Here is a 23,247-nt window from a genome sequence, read left to right on the forward strand (position 1 = left end):
AGAAACCAGTGGAAAGATTTCTCCTATTTTCAATTGGCTTTGGATCAGGCCCTAAACGTACAACATATCAGGAAATTCTAAAGTTAAGGCTTTTCACATCATCATTAATGCAGCCACCTTGTATGTGTGTCATATGTTGCATTACTGGACAGCCTGTTAAATCTGTGCTTGCGTGTGTGTGTAATGAGAAACACTGGTAGAAACATTACATTTCTAATTCATTGTGTGTTTCAATTCGTACACTTTCTCACTGAATTTAATGGATTTAAAAAAAATGTAAACTAGAATTCTCATGGTCCCATAACTCATAACTGAACACTGAGCCACTACACCTAAAAGCAGTGGGGTTATCTATTAAGCTAAAGGAGAATCTGATTTTATTTTTTCAGTCTGGGGTAGTCCTACACTGGATGGTGCCTAAATTGTACATGTTTCACAGACTTTGTTCCTTTTGAGGCCTTCCATCCAAATACTAGCCATAACCACCCAGGACAGTTTTTAAAACCCAAATGAGATCAAGGTCATACTGACCAGCACAGACCTGATCTTTCAATCATCAAGTTGCTGTAAACTCAACTTCTTATGAGCCCCACCATTTATTCATTTGAATATGCACTTATACATCTGTAAAATAGATTTTAATATTACAGTTTTATAAACTACTGCCCAGATGACAGAATAAGGAAGTCATTGCTGCTGTGTGCTGAGCAGTGTTCTCTCTCAGTGTAAGATCCAATCTCATAAATGCCCAGGAACTGTTTCCTTCAGTCCTCGCTCAGGCAAACGTCCCACCGAAACCAAGCGCTGCGGAATCCCAGTTGACAGATTTTAAATAAAGACAGTTTCATGTTATCTGAGCACACAAAATGGCCAAGATATATTTTTGAGTGGAAAACTCTGCATCCCCCCCGCAGTTGCATAATTCAAAAATACTGAACTGATTCTCTTTGAACTTTACACACACAGAGAGAGGAACCTCTCACCTGAAGCTGAAATCAAGAGAACTTTCAAACTTCAAAAGGCTAGTTTTGAAAACTTTAAGACCAGCTGAAAAGAAGGGTTTAGAATGGAAAGTCCTTCACAGTTTTGCCTAGCAGCTCGCTTATAATACATTTGCATGCTGTAAGAACATACATTCATTCGATTTCCAGACTTGTTCTTGTGTTGGCAATACCTTAAGGGACTTAGCTTAATTCTCTTTCTAGCAACTGATTTGTGGTTTATTAAAAATCAATCTGATGTCGATTGTTGGGTGGTTATAGCAGATCGGAGGATATAAATTACAGATAATGCAACTGTTGGCTGAAAATACCCCGTGCTGTTAAGAAAACAGGGCATTTCACACGAGTTGCAATATGAAAATAACTGAGCGTGGCACACGTCAGCAACCCCATAGTTAGGAGATTTTCCTTCTTTCTTTTCTGGACCATTTATTCGGCTAGCTATAGCCATTTGCTTGCCCTGAGTTTTTCATTGGGTAGAGAAGAGTGACCCTAAAGACCATCCATCCAAAAAGATCACTTTCTCCCCAGCCACTGTTTCCATTTCCTTTAAGGTGGAAAAAAAAGAACGTTTGTTTAGGTTCCTCACGTGGATTTTCCTCTCAACGTGTTCTTTAGATTAACGAATAACACGCAGACTAGACTCTCCTGCCCCATCCACCACCGCCATGCGCTACTAAACGCGTTCGAAGTTCAGTGCTCTGGTGAACGATTTGTGTCACTTCTTTCAGAACCAAGCCGCGGAGATCGATGATTGCGAAGGCAAAACTGTTTTGATTGCCTCCTTTTAGGCTAAAGCGTTTTACTCTTTGACTAGCTTACTAATACTATGGACTCTCTGCCCCTCCCCCCACCTTCCTTCACCATTTTTTCCTTGCTAGATAATATTTAGATTAGATTGCCCTCCGATACCACTCATTTTACAGTTTTACTGCCTGTATCAGAAAGAAAGAAAGAAAGAAAGACATGTCATTGTCATCCTAGCAAAGGTTACTCTTGCATTGCCAGCTGCCATCAAAGCAGAAGTACTAGATTACTACGGGCAGCTGGGCAGATACTCCTTTGGGAACAAATGATAAAATAGTCCCACCCAGGCAAGCCCTCATTCTAAGGGAGGATGTCAATGTCAAATGGGAAAGGCCTATTGGTCATTGTAGAGTGACATATTCGCAAAGCCAATGGAATTATGACAACTAGCGCTTTGCACGTGCACCTTGTCAGTGTGCGCGGGGCAGCCCTTGGAGCTGTGTGGTGTCTTTACCACTTCTCAGTGAGTAACCCATCTGCTTATCACATCCCTATTTATAAAGGATAGAGCAATTTTTTGTTTAAATCAGCGGGGGAAATGCAACCATGAGTCCAACCTCGTTGTTCGGAACTATAATAATAAAATAGCAACGAAGTAGCCATTTTGCACAGTTATTTCTAAACGCCAACTAGAATAGTGTGTATTATGCAGGTCAACGATGAAGATTCTAGCCATGCAAAAAGAAATCAGGGCATTGGATTCAGATTTTTATCAATGAACGCTTCCCTCGCAAACGGCCTCAACATACCCAGGGGCAGATCCTCAGCTGGGGTCAATTGCCACTGAAGTCAAAGGGATTATGACAATTTACACCATTTGGGGATCTGCTGAGGCTCTCTGTCTTTCTTAATAGTAAACAGTCTGAGATTGGGGGGAATAAAACTAGATTATGTCATTAATAAAAGAAGTCACCGTTCCCTTCAAAAGTGTAAGCTTTTCCCTTTTCTTAGGATTTCCCCCCATCCATCTTTGCTGCTTAGAACAGCCGTGTTAATATTCTCGATTCCTTCAATCTGCATATTTCATCTTTCTTTTCTTCTTCTAGCCCAATACGTGGGGGGAACAGAACTACGTAAATTCGGGACTATCACTGTACTGTCCTGTGCTTTGACTTTCGACAAGGTGCCCAGACAGACAGAGAACTCCACTCCCACGGCTGAGAAGCGAGATCTAACAAAGTGTTGTGTAAACCCTGCATTAAAGCCTTGTGCTCTCCTGATGCAGTGATCTAAAATATTGACTGGTCGCATTGCAACTCCTCGCTTTCCAACGCAGGCTTTCTACGGTTTGCAGCTGAGGTGTTGTTAAAAAACCACAGCACCTGCGCTTTTCTGGTAGGGAACTGGGAGGGGAGGACCAAGACCTGTGTATGCAAACCTAAAAAAAACCAAATGTAAAACAGATTGGCGCTCTGTTCCCCCCACAATACATCTTTGAGTGAGGGAAAACTTACTGCCCGATCACCAGTAATGAAATCTCAGCAGTGAGGAGTTGTACAACCTCTGGATGCGAAGTGTTTGATTGTCAGTACTATGTCAATTATGTATTTTTCCCCCAAAGGCAGAAGAAGCACTCCAGGATATGCGTGAAATGAGCTAATATCGGCATTTCTTCATATTTACATAGAAGAAGGCTTCCCCCTCGCAGATTACATCACCCTAATATCGAAGAAAGCCAAGAAATCATTGGCTCCCCCGGAAATGCAGCCCATGCACCAGAGGTGATGGGAGCGAGGGGTATGTGTGCCAGCACCGCACACTGCGTCTTCTTGTTCGGTTCTTCTCCCTCCCTTAGTTCTGCAGGCCGTTGCCCACGGCACAGGGGACACGGGAGAGGGCAGAACGCCCCAGCTGCTCGTGGTTCAACGAGCCCCGTGCAGCCAGAACAATAAGGGCCGCGCTCCCAATTATTAACGGGGCTCAGGGCGCAGTGGCAAAGCCTCCCGAAGCGCCCGTGTAAACGGGAAGAGCCCGAGAGGGAGGGATGGACGGAGGGAGAGGGGTAGATCACTTGTGAATGGTTTGGAAACATAATTGGGGGAGGGGGGAGCGGAAACGTCCCTATAAAGCTCAGCAAAGTCCCTCCTCTCCACGTCAGGCCGATGACACCGCCGCTGCCCCAAACTTTCCGCCAGCAGGAGCTATAAGAGCCTCCAAGTCTGCAACTTTCTCCCAATCCCAGACACCTCGAAGGGGCTCCAAGGAGGGATCGGGAGGGGTGGGCTGTGGTGGGTTTTTTTTTCTCCTGGATCCTGATGCCATCCCCCCACCCCCCGAACTGAGGTCCTCCTCCCTCTCCTCCTCCTCCTCGCAGGCCCGCAAGCCGCGATCCAGGGGGAGCTGGCGGGTTAGGTGCCCCCCTCTTCTCCCTGCCCCCCTCCGGGCCCGCGTCGTGTGTCCCCCCCCAGAGATGATGCAGCAGGACGAGTCGAGCTCTCCAGTCTCCCCGGCCGACGACAGCCTGAGCAACAGCGAAGAGGAGCCCGACCGGCAGCAGCAGCCCAGCAACAAGCGAGGGGGGCGCAAGCGGAGATCCAGCCGGCGCAGCGCAGGAGCGGCCGTCGGAGTCGGGGAGGAGCCGTGCAGCCCGGCCCAAGGCAAGCGAGGCAAGAAGTCCGGCGCCGGGGGAGGCGGCGGCAGCAGCAGCGGCGGAGGCAGCCCCCAGTCCTACGAGGAGCTGCAGACCCAGCGGGTCATGGCCAACGTGCGGGAGCGCCAGCGCACCCAGTCCCTGAACGAAGCCTTCGCCGCCCTGCGGAAGATCATCCCCACCCTGCCCTCGGACAAGCTCAGCAAGATCCAGACCCTCAAGCTGGCGGCCAGGTACATCGACTTCCTCTACCAGGTCTTACAGAGCGACGAGCTGGACTCCAAGATGGCCAGCTGCAGCTATGTGGCCCACGAGCGGCTCAGCTACGCCTTCTCCGTGTGGAGGATGGAGGGCGCCTGGTCCATGTCCGCATCCCACTAGCAGGGAGGGGCCCCCACCCGCACCCCCAGGGAAGGAGACCTAGGTAAGGCAGGACGCGGCCCGGGGACGAGCCCATCCCTGCGCGCGTGGGGCTGGGGAGGGGGGGGGGAGCGTGGGGGGGATGGAGCCCTGGGGCAGAGCTGGGAAATATCTGGGCTTGGGCCTGCACCGAGCGAGCCCAACGCTAGTGAGCTGGGAGGGCTCCGCTTGCTGGGTGCCCAGCGGGAGGCGTCTCGAAGGGGCCCGCTGTTCAGCCAGTGCCCCGCCGAGCGGCCCCGGGAGGGGGCTCGAGCCCGGCACCAGAACCACTCGGGACATTTGCAAAGCGTGGGCGGGTGTAACATACAGACGGCTTCCGAGGGGAAACGCGATCGCTTCAGCCAACGTTGCATGAGCGAAGGTGGGGGTTCGGATGGTTTCCTGTCCTTGCTCTGTGTGTGTGTGTGAGAGAGAGAGAGAGAGAGAGAGAGAGATTATTCCTCCACCGAACCTTCCTTGTAAATTCGCTTTTTAAAAAAGAGGAATCGGTGTCTCTGGTACACTTGCCTGTGTGCGTTTCCCAATTCCTTTCCCCCTGCTATGGTCCCCCCGCTCACCCCACCCCCACCGCCGGGTGCTTTAATTCCTCCTGATTGTGTTGCTGTGCTGGATCACGGTCAGTTGTGTCACAGGCAAAACAGCACAGCTTGCTCGCTCGCTTTCTTCCCTTCTGCATACTTTTTTTTTTTTAATAAAAAGAATCAGTAACAAACCTTTCCTCCCCCTCTCTGGGTTTTTGCAGATGACATTGTTCCCAAAGAAGGAGAAAATGGACAGTCTAGAGACTCTGAAGTTGGATACCATTTAAAAAAATAATAAAAAAAAAACTATGCCAAGGATTTTCTTGGAAATGAGAAGAGCTATATCCAAATTCAAAGCAGGGCGTGGGGAGCACTTAAAGAAAGAAAGAGGCAAGGGTGCTTGGACAGTGACCACCCAGATAGGCATCTGCACAATCCACACATCTCTGCATTCTGATAGAAGTCTGAACAGTGTTTTGGTTTTTTTTAATTTTGACGAAGAATGTTGGAATTTAATTTTTTTGCATGCATGCATTCCCAAGAGGTCGTGCCTATGAGCCATTGATGAAAGGAAAATACATTATTGTGGACTTTCGCCGTTCTCGAATGGTCATAATGAAAAACAAAACAAACATTAGAGATGAAAACTTTTTAGGGGGAAAACAAACTGGGCTCAAACTGTTATACACAAACCTACCCGGTTCCTACTTTTTTATTATTATTTTTTCCTCTGAGAAAAAAATAAACATTTTATTTATTTATTGATGACCCATGTTAAAATGCAAATAGATCCGGTGTCTAAATGCATTCATATTTTTATGGTTGTTTTGTAAATATCATTGTATATTATTTTTCTGCAATAAATAAATATGATTGAAATTTTAAGAACCTTAAAGTTTGATCTATATGAAAAAGCTGGGTTGAAGCTGGAGAGAAATACCTGCTTGTTGAGCTGTAAAGACACCCAAGAGAGAGGGGGCACTAATATAAACAAACGGGGCGAAAAACGCAAATAAACTAGCTACTGACAGACACAGGCAAGTTATTTATAGAGACAGCTTTATTATTCTACTTTAGTGCTCATTGGACTTTGAGGTCGGATATCTCTGTGTCTCCTTATTTTAATCAGAACTCCAAATAACGGAATTGTTTTAGCCACCGATCTAAAGTAATGGCATTCTTTCCCCAGACCATTTGCCTCCGAAATGTAAGCCAGAAAGATGGCATATGCCCCCTGCCATTGCTCTGTGCACAGCAAATTGTATTGATTTAACTAAAAAAGAGTCGAGGAAAGAGAGCGCATCCGTTTTAAAGAGGCCCATAAACAGACCAGGGGAAGTCAAAGAAAGGCTGGAATAAGCAACCAAATGGATATTTGGGTTTTATGAAGAAGGGGGTGTTTTAATATTTTAATTGCAAGGCTTAGAAGCCTTATTTTTGGATGTAAGAGGGGGTGGGATACAATAACCTAACGCTGTTTTCCTTTTCTAACTATAAATAGGAGTGCTTCGCCAGTTAGGAAGCATCTTTGTCTTTATTTCCCCCCGCTTTTTATGGTTTAAAATCGAATGTAGGGTAAAACTACAATTGTAAAGGAAAATATATCTTCGGGCTTCAATGATCAAAATAATTGTGGAAGGGGCAGCTATTTAAATTACTAAAAATAGCCAGTCTCTCTAGGAGAGTCATCGGTATCATTGTATTTGTATTGTATTCCACCGATTAATATATACAGCTAGCTATCGCTGTTATTTCTATATAAAGCAAACCACCTCACTGACAAGCAATGCTTTGTTTATTTTATTTTGTAAATTACAGGTTGTGATCAATATGCTAATACTAACAGGAAAGTGGGCGGTCACTGTTTAGCTCCTAAATAAGACTCTAGATCAAATCGTAGTAACTCACAAAAGGCGTTTGGGTTGAAACTATAATTTCCTTTTGCTGAACAGATTCAGTCAATGTCTAGGGTAAATAAGAGGGTGTGTTTACTCAAAATAAGTCATGTTTGCTTAGCCCAGGTTGAGTTTACTTTATTGCCTGACTGTTTTTGTTTCCATATCCACATATTACCATATATTGCTGACATAACAGTATTATGAATTTAATATCGTGCATATTTTAGACCAGTGCGCAGTGTTTACAGTAGAAAGCCTGCAGTGTTTGTTTATATTAAAGGATTAGCGAGGACTTTGAAAATTGGATTTGGGTTGTGGTAGTCCCAGCACTAAGCATAGGAAAGAAGGGTGACATTTTTATGTGTGCTAGAGAGGGATTCGCTATTTTCGGTGGTCCTACTAAGTGGATTTCTGACTCCCTCCATCAAGGTCTGATCGCTTGATATTCAGATTTCTTGAAAAGCTCCAGCAATGATGAGAGCCCACCATCAAGGAGAAGGTAATGCTTACTCTGCTACCTTTGCTTACATAAAGGGATGGTGAAAAGAGGAATGTCTTGTACCTTTTGCTTTTTTTTTTCTCTTAGAGAGGAAGGTTCACCAGAAAATGTTTTGAGTATCATGACAAATGCTAAAGAAATCACCAGGGTGAAAAGAATAATTTGTCCTAAATTTGCAAAAGAGAGAAATAGGTAACTAACAGCTGGGTAATTTTGAAGGAATGGGAAATTTACGGAACAGATTATTTACTAAATATAAAAAAGCAGAAAAGTGGATAATAAGATGGGGAGGGGGGATTCTGCTCGTACTTTACTGGTGAAAAATTCAGAAGAAGTCAGCTGAGTTGGATGTCGTTTGTCCTGATTGACATCATCATAAGTGAGTGCAGAATTTGGCCCAATCTACATCAACTCTTTCCAGCAACTTGAAATACGCTGGGGGGGGGGGGGAGGGAATCAAGTCACTTTCAACATTTTTAATTACTGCATATACTATCCTTACTTGCCTTGTACCTTTTCTAGGAGGGAATTTAATCTATATTTTGCAGTGATCACTATAAAAAGGTGGCAAATACCATATACCCAATATTTGTATTGTCCCCATTAGAATGGGTCTGTTTTATTTGTCTAGTCTCAATCGTTATCTTTATTTAAAAAAAAAAAACATAACGAGATGATCCTGATTTAAAACTACAAACGTGACCTTTCCCGTTTGGTATTTTGTTACTGTGTGGCCCCCTACACTTGAGCCAAGAACTATTAAATCAGATTCAGCCTTATTGAAGAAAATATTAATTCGTCTTCTGGGAATGTTAAGCACTCCTGCAATCAAAAACTGACTCTGTCTTTGAAAGTTATGATTTCTGATTGATTCTTTTTGCAAGGCACAAAGTTGTACAGTTTATTTCCAGAACAAAATGTAGCATAGATGAGGTTCCCATACATAATGTTCCCATGTTTTGTTACCATAGCTATGAACAGAATAAACGTGTCCTGTTGGCAATCCATGGAAAGTTGTGCAGGCTAACAAACCCAATGTCTGTTACAAGGAAAGCCAGGGACAAGGGGCCGGATCCTGGAATCTTTACTCACGCCTGTAGGCTAATAGAGCGAGTACAGGTTCCAGGATTCGGGCCCAGATGTACACCTTGTATCTCTCTGCCCAATGCAACAAGCGCACGGCTTTGCAATTTTGAGGTTCAGTTTATTCCATGGAGATTCTTAGGGCGCTACCCTCGGCCTTGTGCAAGAGAGTGGAGCATTTTGCACATTCCACGGTTTGGCAAGCTCAGAACTAGCTATTTTCTCTAGTCCAGTATCAAATTCTTCTCAGGCATATGATTTCACTTGAAGTCCTGCCCAGGAATCCTTCAAAGTGAGCGTTTGTCCCGCTCTCATGATGTCAGGCGGTTTCCCCTGCATCTGTAATTTTAAGAAAAACAAACAAACGTGCGGGGAACAAATGTGACGGAAATCCAAACAAAATTCAGTAGAGAAAAGGGGTTCACCTGCGGTGTGGGTAAACAGCACTGCCCCTGCGTGTGGATAGGGAGGACCTGGCGGGTAAATACAGTGCCGATCCCTCCCACATGGGAACCGCAGTTAGTAACCGAGGTGGTGATGCTGTAGCTGGGACAAGCTCTCGCTAAAAAGAGAGACCAGCAGACAGAGGATAAAAGATTGTAAAGGATCCTGGTCCCTTTGCAGTCAAAGGGCGTCTACGGGGAGCAGGATCGGTCCCCGAACCCTCAGAATGTATCGAAAGAGAACTGTAAAGAAACAGAGGCGGAAGCTACTTTGGGGCCATTCTCCAGAGTCCTGTGTGCTCTTGTTCACACGATCAGTCACTTCACCTGCAAGCTGGGGGCAGACCCCTTGTGAAAAGCGGGCTTTGCCGTAAATTAGTATCTTTTGGAAGTCGGGGGAAAAAATGACCCGAATCAACTGCCATGGGATGCATGTGGCTAAGAGCAAAGAAGGCGCACACATTTAGCTCGCGCCAGAGCTTGTTTTATTTGCTGAACAACACAATCTGCCCGCAGTAAACATTGCCCAGGATGCATTTTACATTAACTTCTGCACCAGTTTCTTTAGACTTCAGTCCGCTTAATGTTCTTAGCAAATCAAAGCACGTGTCCTTTGAAGAAGGTGTGTAATTGGAGTTTAAGGCATGTATGGAATTCCCAGATGTCTATAAAATAAGAAAGAGCATTTGGCAGGTCACTTGAAGGTGGAGCAGGTTAAAATCACTTGCACGAATTCCCCCCTTGCCCTCTTTTTAAGAGTCTACCATTTAAAAGGGCCAAGTGATAAGAATTCTTTGTACAGTTTTACACAGTAGGAATAATAAAGAGCTACAAATAGTAACACACGTTTCAAAAAGCCAAAAGAAAATAGCAAAATCGTTTGGAACAGCCCGGTGGGGAAACTGCAGCGAGACCCTGCCCTGCCTGTGTCTAATGCCCTCCTTGCTAGGATTATACCGTTTTTATTTACATCGCTTTGTCGTATATAGTAACCAACACGTCGGTAATGACTTTTATAATGTGATCTGAAACTTAAAGGAACTGAACCAGTTGAACTCGCGCTCTTTGAGAACACCTACAAGAGACCGGGGTTGAGTTTCATTCCCAAAACATCTCGCTGCAAAACAAGTCGAAAACATTAATAACAGAATAAAAGTGTCTCGCTTTCGGATTTAACCGATTAAGCTATCAACACCTGGCCTGCGGAGTGTTTCTGATAGGGAAGAGCGCAGGGAAGATATTAGCATACGCCAGAATTGCGGGTGTGTGTTTTGTTTCGAATTCCGTTGTTTGGTCCGGAGCAGAAACCAACGCACAAGTAGTGCACTCGGGTGGTGTGAGATGTTACCTTTGGTAATCCAAGCAAAAGTTGGGATTGTTGGGGGTCAAAGCTGGGGGGTTGGGAGAGGGTTGGCACTTTAATATTTCAGAGCAAGAATTTATTTTATTTTATTTTATTTTTTTGCATTGTGAGGAAAGAAACAAAGCATCGGGGGAAAGCAACGCACAAAGCAGCCGTGGGGGAAAGAGGAGCTTCAGAGGTGGAGGGCTTTTGACATGTGAAAAGTTAAGCAGGTACCTGAAAGAGGTTTATTTTGACCAGATGTTCGAGCTTTTAGGAAAACGTCACGTGAAGGGAACAGATGTACAACTCGCAAATGGAGCCACGCCTTCTAACTACACGGAAGGAAAATCGAGCATAAATCAGTTTTGCCTTTTTTCCCCTTTATAAATGGGCTTTATTTAAACATTGTTTGTTTGTTTGCTTGCGGAATGGAGGACGCCCATGTGCAATCCCGGTGTCCGTCTGCCTGAAGATTAGGAGTCTTTTAAACTCCACTTTCCCTGTTTGTTGTTGCTGGGGTTTGGTTGTTGTGTGTGTGTGTGTGGGGGGGGGGGTATTCCCCCTCCCCCCCGCCCCTTTCAGGATCGTTTGATCCTGAGGAAAGTATCGGATCTCGGTTGGGAAAAAGCTGAGACTAATCGATTTTTTTTGAAGGTGGGTAAGACTGATAAGAAGAGTGGAGGAATGCCTCTCCAGACAGAGCCTAAAACTTCAAACTCCAGGGAAGAGACTCCTGGCTGGAAGGGAAGACAGGCGGGTTTGCTCCTTCCAGGCTTCAGCGCTCTGCCCATTTTGTCGCGCGTTTAGCCTGGCTGTCACTGCCTGCGATCTGCTTGCCAGGAGCAGATACATCCCTGGAGTGAGTGAACAGCAGGTCTGGGACAAAAGAAGCAACGCCACGACTATGCAGGAAATCAAAAGCTGCCCAGAGGTTATCAGCCCTTTGCCACTTGAAAAAAAGTTAAAGGAAAAATGCTTAAATCCTTCGTTCCAGGCAGAATTCTAACTTAAAAAAATTCAGGCATATTTTAGTATAAAGGAGAAAGTCCTATTGAACAGGCACTGTCAGTGCAATTTCAGAGGGCTTATTACATCCTATGGGGGGGGGGGGGGAGAGGGAGGAAACGCAGTTTTTCAGTTGTTGTCTCTTTAAAAAGCGAACAACCTGCAAAGCCTAAAAGATGCGTCAATATCAATCCCAGTGCAGCAAAGGAATCATTCCCTAGATGTGTGTGTTTTCCATAGGGCTGGTACAGCCGCGATTTATCCTTTTGGCGCGTTGCAGAAAATGGCAATGAACTGTCCATACTCCTTATTTATTTCTGCATATATATTCATATACTCACGGCGAGTATCCAGAGCGAGTCGATCTTCTGTCTTATGTATTTGGGGACAGACGCTCTGTGTAATGTGTGTCTCTATTACATAGCAACATCCTTTTTGTGGAACTTCGACAGGGGGTCTAAAAGGTAATCATAAATGCGCCCACATTTACTGTGTCTTTTGAACGGTAAAAAAAAAAAAAGAAAAAGGTTAAAAATGTAATTGATCACATTAGCTTTAGGGTTGACAATTTAGGTATGTATAATACCAGATGAATAGTCTGCTTTGCCATGCACTGCTTATAGTCTATAGCATCAGTCTAAAAATCCCTCGGGATTCTTAATCTAGATTTATTGCCTTTGAGTCTCTCTCCCATGATCTCGTAAAAAGTTTTAAGCGAACGCACATACAAGATTTTGAAAATAAAAGATTAACTATGGGGTCTTTCTTCCCTGTTATCCACCGCATAATATAAATGATGCACTTCAATTATGCAGTGACACTACTCCTTTCCGCGAAAGCCAGCTTTCCTTACAATACATTATATACTTGACAAAAATATGGGAGAGCAGCTTTTTTTATTCCTTTGCCTTTTAATTTAACAAAGAACGAAGACCTTTCTTCGTGTGTGTGTACCGTACACTCTCTTTCTCTCTTGGACCCCGGAGCTATCAAACATGTTTAGTGACAGGGTGATGTGCTGTCTATAAAGGGGTTGTTGATGTAGGGGCTAAATTAGTGTTAATTTCAAACAGGCGGCTAATTCTTCCATGGAACCTCAGCACTTTCAAAATGTGTTGATGTGCTTCAAATTTAATTTCTGTCGATGGAAAATATGTCCTTTTCCCACGTGGATAGTTACATGGTTAATTGTTTGATTTTGTGGTTCGTTCTTTCTTTCGTTTTCATGCATCTTGGAGCACCTTTCAACTTTACATTTTTTACACCAATATAAACCAGATCCAAAACAGAGACTTCCCCCCCTTCAGATCTAAACTTAAAACATATATCATAGATCAGTTTTCATCCAACGAATTTAGGCACAGTGCTCGACCTGTACTTTCAAAGAGAATCGAAGCTGGAGTCTGCAATATTTAATCCAGTCAGCTATTAAATGTCCTCCGGCTTGAACCAAGAATTTAAACAGGAATCTGTATCGGGGATAATGACAGTAAAAGCTGGGGAGGAGGGGTTGGATTAGGGGGAGCCACAAAAATAAGACAACTTTTGTGCCTTTGATTTGGAAAATACCTGATTTTAGGAGACCTGTCAGACTAATAAAGAGAAAACATGAAAGAAAATCCTTTGTTCAAGGATATGGTTTTAATGAAAATAATTGTCCTATTAATACCTGACAATGGCTGCTTCGGCGACTCCACTTTCTTCCCAGCCCCCAAATTATGATAAAATACGTATTTGGTTTGCCCTCTTCCTCTCTATAAATATTCCGCTCCGTGGAATGCGTGTAACGGTGCGTTTCTCTGATCATTCCCTCATTTCGTTCCCATCACAAATCCTCATCTGAGGCCTCGTGTTCCCTCTTCATTACTAGATTCATTTTTCATTTCCAAGGGGCTGCACCTTGAGCTCATCTTGGAGCAGTGTGGGAGTTAGCTCTGTGGCTGAAAGGGGCACTTTAGACCGAGAGGGCATTTTTTTTAACCTGGCAATCAATGTCTAGAGTTACTCTGAAAGATGATTTTAAGAATATGGGGCATTAATAAAATCTAATCAGGCTTCAATAGGAGGGGAATTAAAGGGGGACGTGGGAAAGAGGGCTAGGTTTGGTTTTTATGAAGCATATGTCTGCTCCTGCGGTTAAGACAATTAAAACTCTTTTCTGATCAAAGGGCTGCATAAATCACCAGAAGAAATGGATTGGAAAGAGGCATTTTGTCTGTGTGATTAGGACCCGGGCTCAGGCTTTTCTCTGCGCCTTTTGGATACTGCCTTTAACTTACGGGTGCCTGCCCTCAGTGCTTCTCATTTCCAGAGTGGATTTATGACATTGTTTGTTTGTTTGTTTGTTTATTTAAAAAACAGCAGCAAGAATAGGAAACCTTCCTGATCACTAGTGATAATAAGACCCTGTGCACAAGAAAGAAAGAAAGAAAGAAAGAAAGAAAGAAAGAAAGAAAGAAAGAGAAAACTAAAACTGGCACTGTTGGCTTTTGGATAGAAGATAATAATACTGATAGCCAAGGAAGAAAATACACAGAAACCTTATTCCCTGGTCCCTTAGAATTAATACCTGCGCCTTGAAATAGCTGGTATTTTCTTTCTCAGGAGAATAGTGCCATGTATTTGGGTTACATTGAATATGTCTTAAACCCCTGTGCTGAAGCAGCTTTGCCAGTTTTGTTGAACCCCTCTCTCCCTAGAATAATTTTCTCCTGCCCCATGGAGGTCTTGTTCTTCCCCGGGGCGTTTTGATTCTCCCAGAGGGGTTGAAATCTAAGGCATCTTTAAAACGTGGCTCATCTGACCAGCACGGTGGTCTCCTCGCCCCGCTTGTGTCTGAGCACTGGGCTAATGGGTGGGACTGGGAGATGGGCCGAGGGCGAAGCGTATAGCTCTGCTGAGTGAATGCGCAGCACCTTTTTACCACCAAGGTCCCTGCAAGGCGAAGGCGAGTTCGCTGCAAGGTCTGTTCTGGGCGTTCGCCGTCTCGTGGCATTTCCTAGCTCTGGGGTTCTGTGGCTGTAGGTTTCAGAGGGGTAGCCGGGTTAGTCTGTATTAACCACCCTCCCCCATCTTTACTCAGTGCACCCTCTCGATAAGTTGGCCTTTGCATATAATAGGTGTTTATGGCTGGAGGGGATGCTCTTTGATCTAGGCATTTGGAGGTGAACCTCTTAGGGGTCTCAAGGCGCTTGTCTGACTTGAATGCTTCTCAGGGTGATTTATGGCTAAAGGCTCCTTCCTGACACCTCCAGATGCCAAACCTCTTACCTTGCAGGATTGGAGGAGGGAGAGAGAGAGGGAGCTGAAAACCTGTTTCCAATAGCCAGGGAGAGTGGTGGCTGTTCCTTCAGTAGCTGGGCTGGGTTAACAGGAGGGGCACCAGCTCTGCAACAGATCACTGGCAGGAGTGGTCCTAACAGTGTCTTCCAAACATGCTCCTGCTTGATTGTTGTCTCTTTGGTTAACACCCACAGAACTGAACCTGTCCTCATGGAGCCATGAAAGACAGCGGCCCCTTCATGCATAAGGTGACTTTCCCTAACACTTTATTCTGGGCAGTTTACAGCCCTCTCTGGGGCCTGGTTGTGCATTTATGATTTTTTTCCTTTAAAGTATTTGAACCCCATTATCCCATTACCACAGGAGTTCCAGAGCGAGGCAGAGCCAGGCATTTTCTGCACAGCAGTCCCTGAGGATATCTAGTCAGTGTCAACCTGGGCAAAGGAGCTGAAGGGGATCCATGTGCATTCAGAAGGCACTAGGCAACATGAGGCCTGTAGGAATGCTAGAACTGCACTGGAACCCAGGAGAAATCGATTGCGATTGAATTACTGATGAGCCACTAATTTAACAGGTTTGTCCAATTGCAGTGAAATGGGTTAGATGAACATCCACAGTAAAACACTGCAGCAGCCCGGCTCTAATGCACTTCACACAGACAATGAGCAGCAGCTGCATTCCTTGTTCAGCCCAAATTCCGATTGATATCAATGGGAGCAAAGCAAGGGAAAAAAATCACTAAGAGTAAAGGACATCAGAATCTGGCTCAATATTTGGAAGCCTCATCAGATTTCTTGTAGCAGTGAAAAGGTGGGAGAAGACAATTGCCACCCACTCCTTGACTTCTCTCAAAGAGGAAGAAATTCTTCTGTCTGAAATGTAATGTATACTACCAATGGGGGGAGGGATAGCTCAGTGGTTTGAGCATTGGCCTGCTAAACCCAGGGTTGTGAGTTCAATCCTTGAGGGGGCCACTTGGGGATCTGGGGCAAAATCAGTACTTGGTCCTGCTGGTAAAGACAGGGGGCTGGACTCGATGACCTTTCAAGGTCCCTTCCAGTTCCAGGAGATGGGATATCTCCATTAATTATAACATTGAATAGATCAGAGACAACAAGGAGCCCTTGGTGTTGGGAAGAATAGGCGAGGAGGAGGAGAGTAATAGCAATATACAGACACTTACAGTTAGTATTTGTAATGTAAGTTCTGGGACCTGAGTCTTCCCTCATTGAAGTCAATGGAGAGTTTGCTATTGGGATTAAATAAAAAGGTTACCAGGTGATCTAAAGTCCCACACTGATATCATCAAATTATTATAAAGCTTAATGCTATAAAAGATAGCTGGCCAGCCACCTAGACAAATATAACTACATTTGATGATAGCGTTCCAAATCTATATTACAAGCCTATGTAATGTAGGCCCTGTCAGTTTACCTGCCATCAGTCTATCTGCAAGTCTATCTGCAAATTCACAGATAAAACTTTACTGGGTGGAAGGTAGAGAACAAGTTAGTGCGGGGAGGGTGACAAACTCTCTAAATAGATTTAATTTTCTCTCAGTATGCACATGAACCTGTTTTTTCACCTGGAGGATGATTGAGGTACTGAGTCAGTTTTTATTGGTTTGTGGCTAACAGTGTAAAAACCTTAATCATAGGACAAAAGCCAAGTAAATGTAACTAAAAATGGTGATTGGCCTTAAAGAAAAAGGCTTCTTCCCCCCACCCCCATCCCCATGTTTGCCAACCAGATCAAATAGCTTGCATCATTTTTGTCCTGCTGCATGTATATTTTCAAGAACATTAAAAGAAACTCCCCTAAACTTCAAACCTATCGAATGTTTAGCAGCTGAAGGATATTCATCTTTAGGAGCTAGGCCAAAATGTCAATAACAATTTAATTATTTCTGAAACATATGGGAGCACTTACAAGACCAAACCCGTGATGGTAAGTATTGATACCGGGAGCAAACTCAACAATATACTTTCATATTTGCTGGTCAAGACCTTGTCCCCCCAAAAGGCAACATAAGCCACTGAAATTGTAATTAATCCTGACAGGGCCTCTAAAGCTGGTACTAAAGATAGATCAGTGACCATGGGGGTTACCTGCATGCAGCTTAATGATAGATTGATGCTGAACATCTATGTGCAGGGAACAACATGTGTTTAGCATTTATTAGTATAGTCAATAGGAAACGAATATTTGCATGGGTGAGATTCTTGCTGTCTGAAATGAGTTATCTCCTTTGTGTATGTGGGCCTAGGAAGAGAGTGGAACTTGGAGACAATCATTTCATAGTGGAATAAAAAGGAAGGCCCAAATTTTAAAGTTAGAAATCGTTTCAACATAATGATTTCTCAAAGGCATTGTCAAGCAGGGGATTGTTTTCCAAGGGCTGGATCTGATGGCTGTTGGAGTCTTCCACTGACTTCTATGGGTGTTGGATCAGGCCTCTAGAGAGTGACTATGGCATAGCTGAGATAAGGCGTTGGATAAAGGAAAGAGTTGTGTACAGTTCTTCTGGCTTAATGTAGGAGGTTGAGATACAATAGTTTGAGAAGGCCTTCTCAACATTTTCATCTGTGAATTCTTATACCGCTGCTAGGCCTGTCATATTCTTCATAGCCATTCCAATTCTAAAGAGTCACTTTCAAATTGAAGATTACAATCAGATTAGACATGCCAGAATGAGCAGGAATAACACTACATACACATCACTTCTGTCACTGTTTTAACTCCTGTGTTTTAATAGACTGCAAGTAAAGGGGAAAATAGTAATATCACAACTGTTACAACATATACATTCGCACCAACACAACCCTCTTCCCCTTTCATCATGTGATGGAAATATCTATGTGTTAAATTGCAAAGATGTGTGACAAATTGTTTTTAATCATGCTTCTTTGATCGTCTCACCTGCACTCTGCCCAATAATCTGTCTACACTGGGACTGTTTTCAATATGCCAAATATCTGAGCAGCTTCAAATAGGCATCATTACAAGCAAAAGAAAAACAAAACACTGCCAGACAAATGTGGAACTACCCTTTCCTTCACTGCCCCCCTCCAATCCCACAAACATGCCATCTAAAACCAATCCAAAACAATGGAGTGAGATACAGTTCAGGAAATAATTAGGCCTGGAACAATGGCAGGTTTATTGTCTGATATCACTGAAAAACACAGTTTTCCAATAGAATACAGCACTTGCTTCTAACCTGGCAGATCCTGAAATAGTGGACAAATTGTGACATTATGTATGAAAAAAGGTTATTTTATTTAATGTGTCGAGGTTTCTAACGTTTATTAGCTATCACCTTTCCCTTCCTTGGAGACCTGTACAGTTGGATTCATGGTAATTAAGGCAGCCTGGCTTCACAGGAGCTGCCTTAATTGCCAGGAATATGAAAAATACTCCCCCCCCATGTTGAAATCACTCTAAAATATATCTATTTTTTATTCCAAACATGTGGAATTAAGGATACATGATGGTCTGGTATTATATAAAGGTTTTATTGATGCCCATTGTGAAGCCCTGCCTGACTCACACACAGATTTGCCATGTCTGAGTAATGCAGCCATCCCAAATTCATGCCAATAGAATCTTTATACTTCATCATGGCATCATGCATCGTATGGACAAAGAGAAAGGATAATCTGGTACTTAAGGGAGAGAGTTAGGAATCACGGGATCTGTTTTTTTCCCCCTCTTGTTCTGCCATAGATTTCCTGCATAACACAAGCAAGTTATTGGGGGCAATAGTACTGATTAATCTCAAAAGATGACACAAGGCTTAATTCATTAATATTTGCAAAGTGCTTTGAGATCCTCAGCTGGAAGATGCTGTCAGTGCAAGGTATTATTTTATTATTCTCAGTCTCAATATATACTACACCAGTGGGAACATAATCTATTGGCTTTATAACCTGTAGGTTATGTACCACTTGTACATATTTAGCTAATTTAAAGCAGTCAGCTATTATGAAGATTCACAACAGAAGATGACTATGCCATTCTGAATACTTCCCTTTATGTCCCCCATATTATATAGAATGCTTTTTTTGTGTTACATTAAATATTTTTATTTTCTTCCTAAACTCCTGTTTTGTTTCATTCTTTCTCATTTCCTAAACTGAAATGAAATCTAGTTCAAGCTGATCCAAATAGCCCGTGTTGATGTTACCTTGATCTGTATTGACTGTAAGCAAAATATAGCATAAGGTACGAGAGGAGAGTAGGGGGTCGTTTCGCTGGTTGTTTTATGTAGCCAGTCATGCAGCATGCTACACTTACCGGACCCTGTAGTGACGCCTTTACTCACATTGAGTAGCACCTCACTCCATAAATAGGCCTACTGAAGCCAATCAAGCTGTTCATGGAGTCAGGTATTAGGACTGTCTTTTTGTTCTGTATTTGTATAGCACATAGCGTGATGGGGGCCTGATCCATGACTAAGGCTACTACTTGCTACAGTAATGAAAATAAATAAGCAAATAATAATTCAATGTGGGTAGGAGGTCTTGGGATCTGGCCTTTAGCATTTCTTGCTTCTATTTTTTTTAAAAAGAATTAAGAGCTACAAGAAATGACAGAAACTTGCATCTATTGAGGGCTTTTGGCAAGTCAGAATAGGTTTCCAATGCAAGAGGGAAAAAATAGATTCACAAAGTAGAATGTGACTGGTGGAGTGATTTTTGCACAGCACCTTGCCAGTAATAACATGTCTTCCAGTCATAGTAATGATCTTGTAGCATAAAGTGAATAATTCTTGCAAACAGAGGGGTGGCAGGGGGAACGATGACCTTTTTACATTCTTTCCAACAGAAGTAAAAGAATAATTATGGGAGTTCAGCTTCAGCTAGGAATATTGGAACGAGCTCACATGTCATTATTTTAAAATGAACTGTTAATATTTCTAATTAACTTATTCATTTCTCCTGGGAAAACATTGCTAATTCAAGGAAGTGGCGTTTGTATAACTCTTTTTTAGACTGGACATCATGCAGACTCATGGCCTAAAGTGAGTTTGGCTTTGCAGATGTAGATGGCCCAGATCCTCAAAGGCATGTAGGCACTCTTTGTTTGTGTGTCTTAGAGCAATTGTAGTCCCTCCTCTTGCCTTGAGACCATGTAGTTAGGCAGACTCTTCTGACCTGCAGTATAACTTCATTTGTAATACACTGTAAGGAAATATGGGAAAAAAAAAAAACCAATGAATGTGACCATCTTCTGAATACCCATCTCTTCCTACTCCTTCACTCATTCCTGGATGGAGTGAGGAAGCTGAACGTCCGGCCGGGGCTCTGCTCTCCCTGGCGACCGGGGAGGAGGGTGCCGGGTGGGAGGGCGGCCAGAGTGCGGCCGGAGCCCTGGGAGGAGGGCGGAGTGCCCCGGCCGGGGCTCCACTCTCCCCGGCGGCCAGAGCTGGAGTGCCGCACCGCGCTGCCCCCCTCCAGGTGCCACCCCAAGCACAAGCTTGGTAGGCTGGTGCCTGGAGCCGGCCCTGTACCCTTCAAAACAGGAAGCTTCTCTTTCTGGTCACCAATTAACAGTGAATGTTTGTAATTGCTCAGCAAATCTATTATGTGAATAACAAAAAGAGCTTTTCAAAATGGCCGTGAGAACAAGCCCAGTGTGAATACCCTGCTGCAGATTTAGCTGTGTTAATTTTCCCTGCTGTTTTTGTTTCCTGAAAACAGTCTTGTGAACAAACACTCATTCTCCCAAATGTTTGCAAATAAGCAAATAAAAGATGTTACAGGCACCAACAAAGTGGGTTATTGGGCTTTACGCACAACAGGTGAAATTCATCTAGAGCGTGGAGGGCCCAAACAAAGTTCTCTGCACCACTAAAGTCCCATTTTCAATATATGCAGAAGGTCTGCTGACAGTGATTGCAGCAGGGATATCTGCCCACCCTCTATGCATCATGGCAAGAGACTGCATTAGTTCTGCATAGGTTGACAGACCAGTTGTAGGTGAGGGGCAGGCGGGAAGAGGAGCTATTGATCCATATTTATACAGGACCAGTAACTTGTTCAGTTGGCAAACAGGAGCTGAGGTCATTATTTTAGCCCAGAGGTTGGAACAGCAGCTGCAGAAGGCTGGTCCTTGGTTGGGGAGATAGATTTCACCACTTCAACTCCCTGGACTTCACCCACATAGAGTTTGAATTCGCAGGCTCTCTGCAGGTGGAGTAGATTTCACCCAAGAATATCAATCAGCTCTTTGAAAACTCCATTCGCTCAGCTCTAATAAAAACACTATTGCAATTTCAATTATCAATCTTGTTCTGTTTCCCTTCCGTGGGATGACAAAATACGGACATTTAATTAGCTGGTAGAACCAAACAGTAATAAGAGCCTTCTCAGTTCTGTCTTTTCTTCATCACTTATCCCATCACTTATAGGACTTATCCTCACTAGTCAGGATATATTTGTTATTCAGCAGCTCGTTTTTATGGTGTGTATGTTTGGGAGGAGGGCAGTGTCTCCAATTGTTTGCATGTATTTGCAGCAGGAGACAAAAAGCTTTTGTACCGATAGGCAGAGATGATGTATTCGGTAATGTTTATTTGCAACTATGCTTCATAAAGGTATTAGTCATCAGCTCCGCACTGAACTTTCCTTTTCTATGTGTAACATCAAAGTCGAGGTTTAAAGCACTATAACCTTTTCTTGAGAAGCGCACTCCTGAGTATTTCTGTTTCTTGTTTTGCTTTGTGGTCACTAACCACAGGAGAAATTTGTCTTTTTTACATATGCTGGAAATAATTTACTGCCCTTAGAAATATTAAACCACAAAAGAAACCTACATTAAAAAGTAACGTTAAGGGTCTGCATAAAACCCACAAAAAGCCAGGAAATTGAGAGTTAAAGCTGAAACTCTGCTCGGATACTCCAGCCTTAATTTACCTCATAGTGCCTAGGTACAGCTGGCATCTCAGGCCAGTGAGTGACTGTTGTCGTGTAGCATACCCTGTATCTTCTGCAACACCTAAACACAACAGGATAAGTTAAATAAATATTTACTCTTCATAACCTAAGTATACTCTGGAGTAAGAATGTGAAGCACGCACTCCCTGCAGCCACTGTTAATTCCATTACGAGCAGCAGTAGGATCCTTAGACTGCAACATGGTTTTGGCCAGCAGATCTGCCCACTTGCAGATACACAGGCTTCCATTCCAAATCCCAGCTCTGTGAGATGGTCAGAGATTTGCAGCTCATGCCCAGAGAGCTTTGCTTCGTTGTACCCAGGGAGTCAGCAATCCCCCTACATGGTCTGCCCATACCCTGTTCTGTCCTGTGCTGGTTTCACTGCATTTTGGATGTTCTACAACCCTTCCATGTCTGGGAAAATTCTCATACAAGGTTCTGATCTAGCACATCATATACAGAACCTTCCAAAACATGTCCGCTCAAGAAAGATGTGTACTGGGAGTGCACACACCACACCTCACTGTTCAGGAGAGTCAGTGGAATGTAAGGGCCAAACTAAAAACAAACGGGCAAAAAATCCACTGCACAGCCTGTGAAGTTGTATGGGGTTAGGTGGGGAATGCATGGCAATGAATCCAGTGCTCTGAAGGACAAATCTCTCTGTCCCCATGACACTTGCCCTTATCTCCTGTCCATTGCTGGCTCCATTTTGGGCCTGTCAGCCAAGGAGATGTCTGGCCTTGTAGTCCCTTCAGGAACTTCTCCAGCTTACTGACAGGATGGTCAGTTATTGATAAAAGGGAAGGACTGATCCCATTGTGGCTTTGCTTTTCCAGAAGAGCTGCATTTCCTATACCCTAATCTACATCATTAACCCATCAAAATGATAACAAATGGCCAGTTTCTGGTTGATTGTTACTTAGTCTCTTATTGCATTTGTGATTTGCTAGACTGAGCCATTAGGCAAAGCTCATGTAAGAAGTGGCATGGCACTACTCCGCCCTGGGGGCAGCTTTGGGAAAGAAAGCTAGACTGGTGCTCATCTTACTTAGCTGAATAGCCCCTCCCTTGCTTGTCCTACTGGAGTCTTGGTCCTCAGCTCTTGCTGTCTGGATACACTGCCATATGAGCCAGTAGGTAGGGACAGGGTGGAGAGAGCCCGTGAGTGGGTGTAGCCTTGCTTTTTGTCCTCCCCCTACTCACTGGCCAGAGTAGTTGGCGAGGAAGAAAGCGGGGACTAAGTTGCACCCTTCCAAGGTGCAAAGGGAAGAATTGTACCAGAGGGGAGTATCTCTGAGAACTACAATCTCTTGGTTTGCTTCTGGGGTCGTGCGTCTTACTCACCAACCCTTGCTCAGGGCTATGCCTGAAAGCACCAGATAGTCCTGAAGGTTTAGAGTGCAATTCAGA

The 23,247-nt window shown here is 43.9% G+C and overlaps 1 protein-coding gene across 1 annotated transcript; it reads left to right on the forward strand.

Moving 5' to 3' along the window:
* Window positions 1-3,970: 3,970 nt before the first annotated feature.
* Window positions 3,971-6,216, forward strand: TWIST1 (twist family bHLH transcription factor 1). Its single transcript, XM_054018959.1, has 2 exons — window positions 3,971-4,822; window positions 5,561-6,216. The coding sequence occupies exon 1, from the start codon at window positions 4,219-4,221 to the stop codon at window positions 4,777-4,779; it is 561 nt and encodes a 186-aa protein (XP_053874934.1). The 5' UTR covers window positions 3,971-4,218; the 3' UTR covers window positions 4,780-4,822; window positions 5,561-6,216.
* The last annotated feature ends 17,031 nt before the right edge of the window (window positions 6,217-23,247 follow it).

Source organism: Malaclemys terrapin, chromosome 2, assembly GCF_027887155.1.
Source record: "Malaclemys terrapin pileata isolate rMalTer1 chromosome 2, rMalTer1.hap1, whole genome shotgun sequence".
In the NCBI taxonomy this organism is placed as follows: Eukaryota; Metazoa; Chordata; order Testudines; family Emydidae; genus Malaclemys; species Malaclemys terrapin.

What these genes read in the sequence shown, in the direction of transcription:
- TWIST1 (XM_054018959.1), top strand. Translation starts at nt 4,219, where the DNA reads ATGATGCAGCAGGACGAGTCGAGCTCTCCAGTCTCCCCGGCCGACGAC.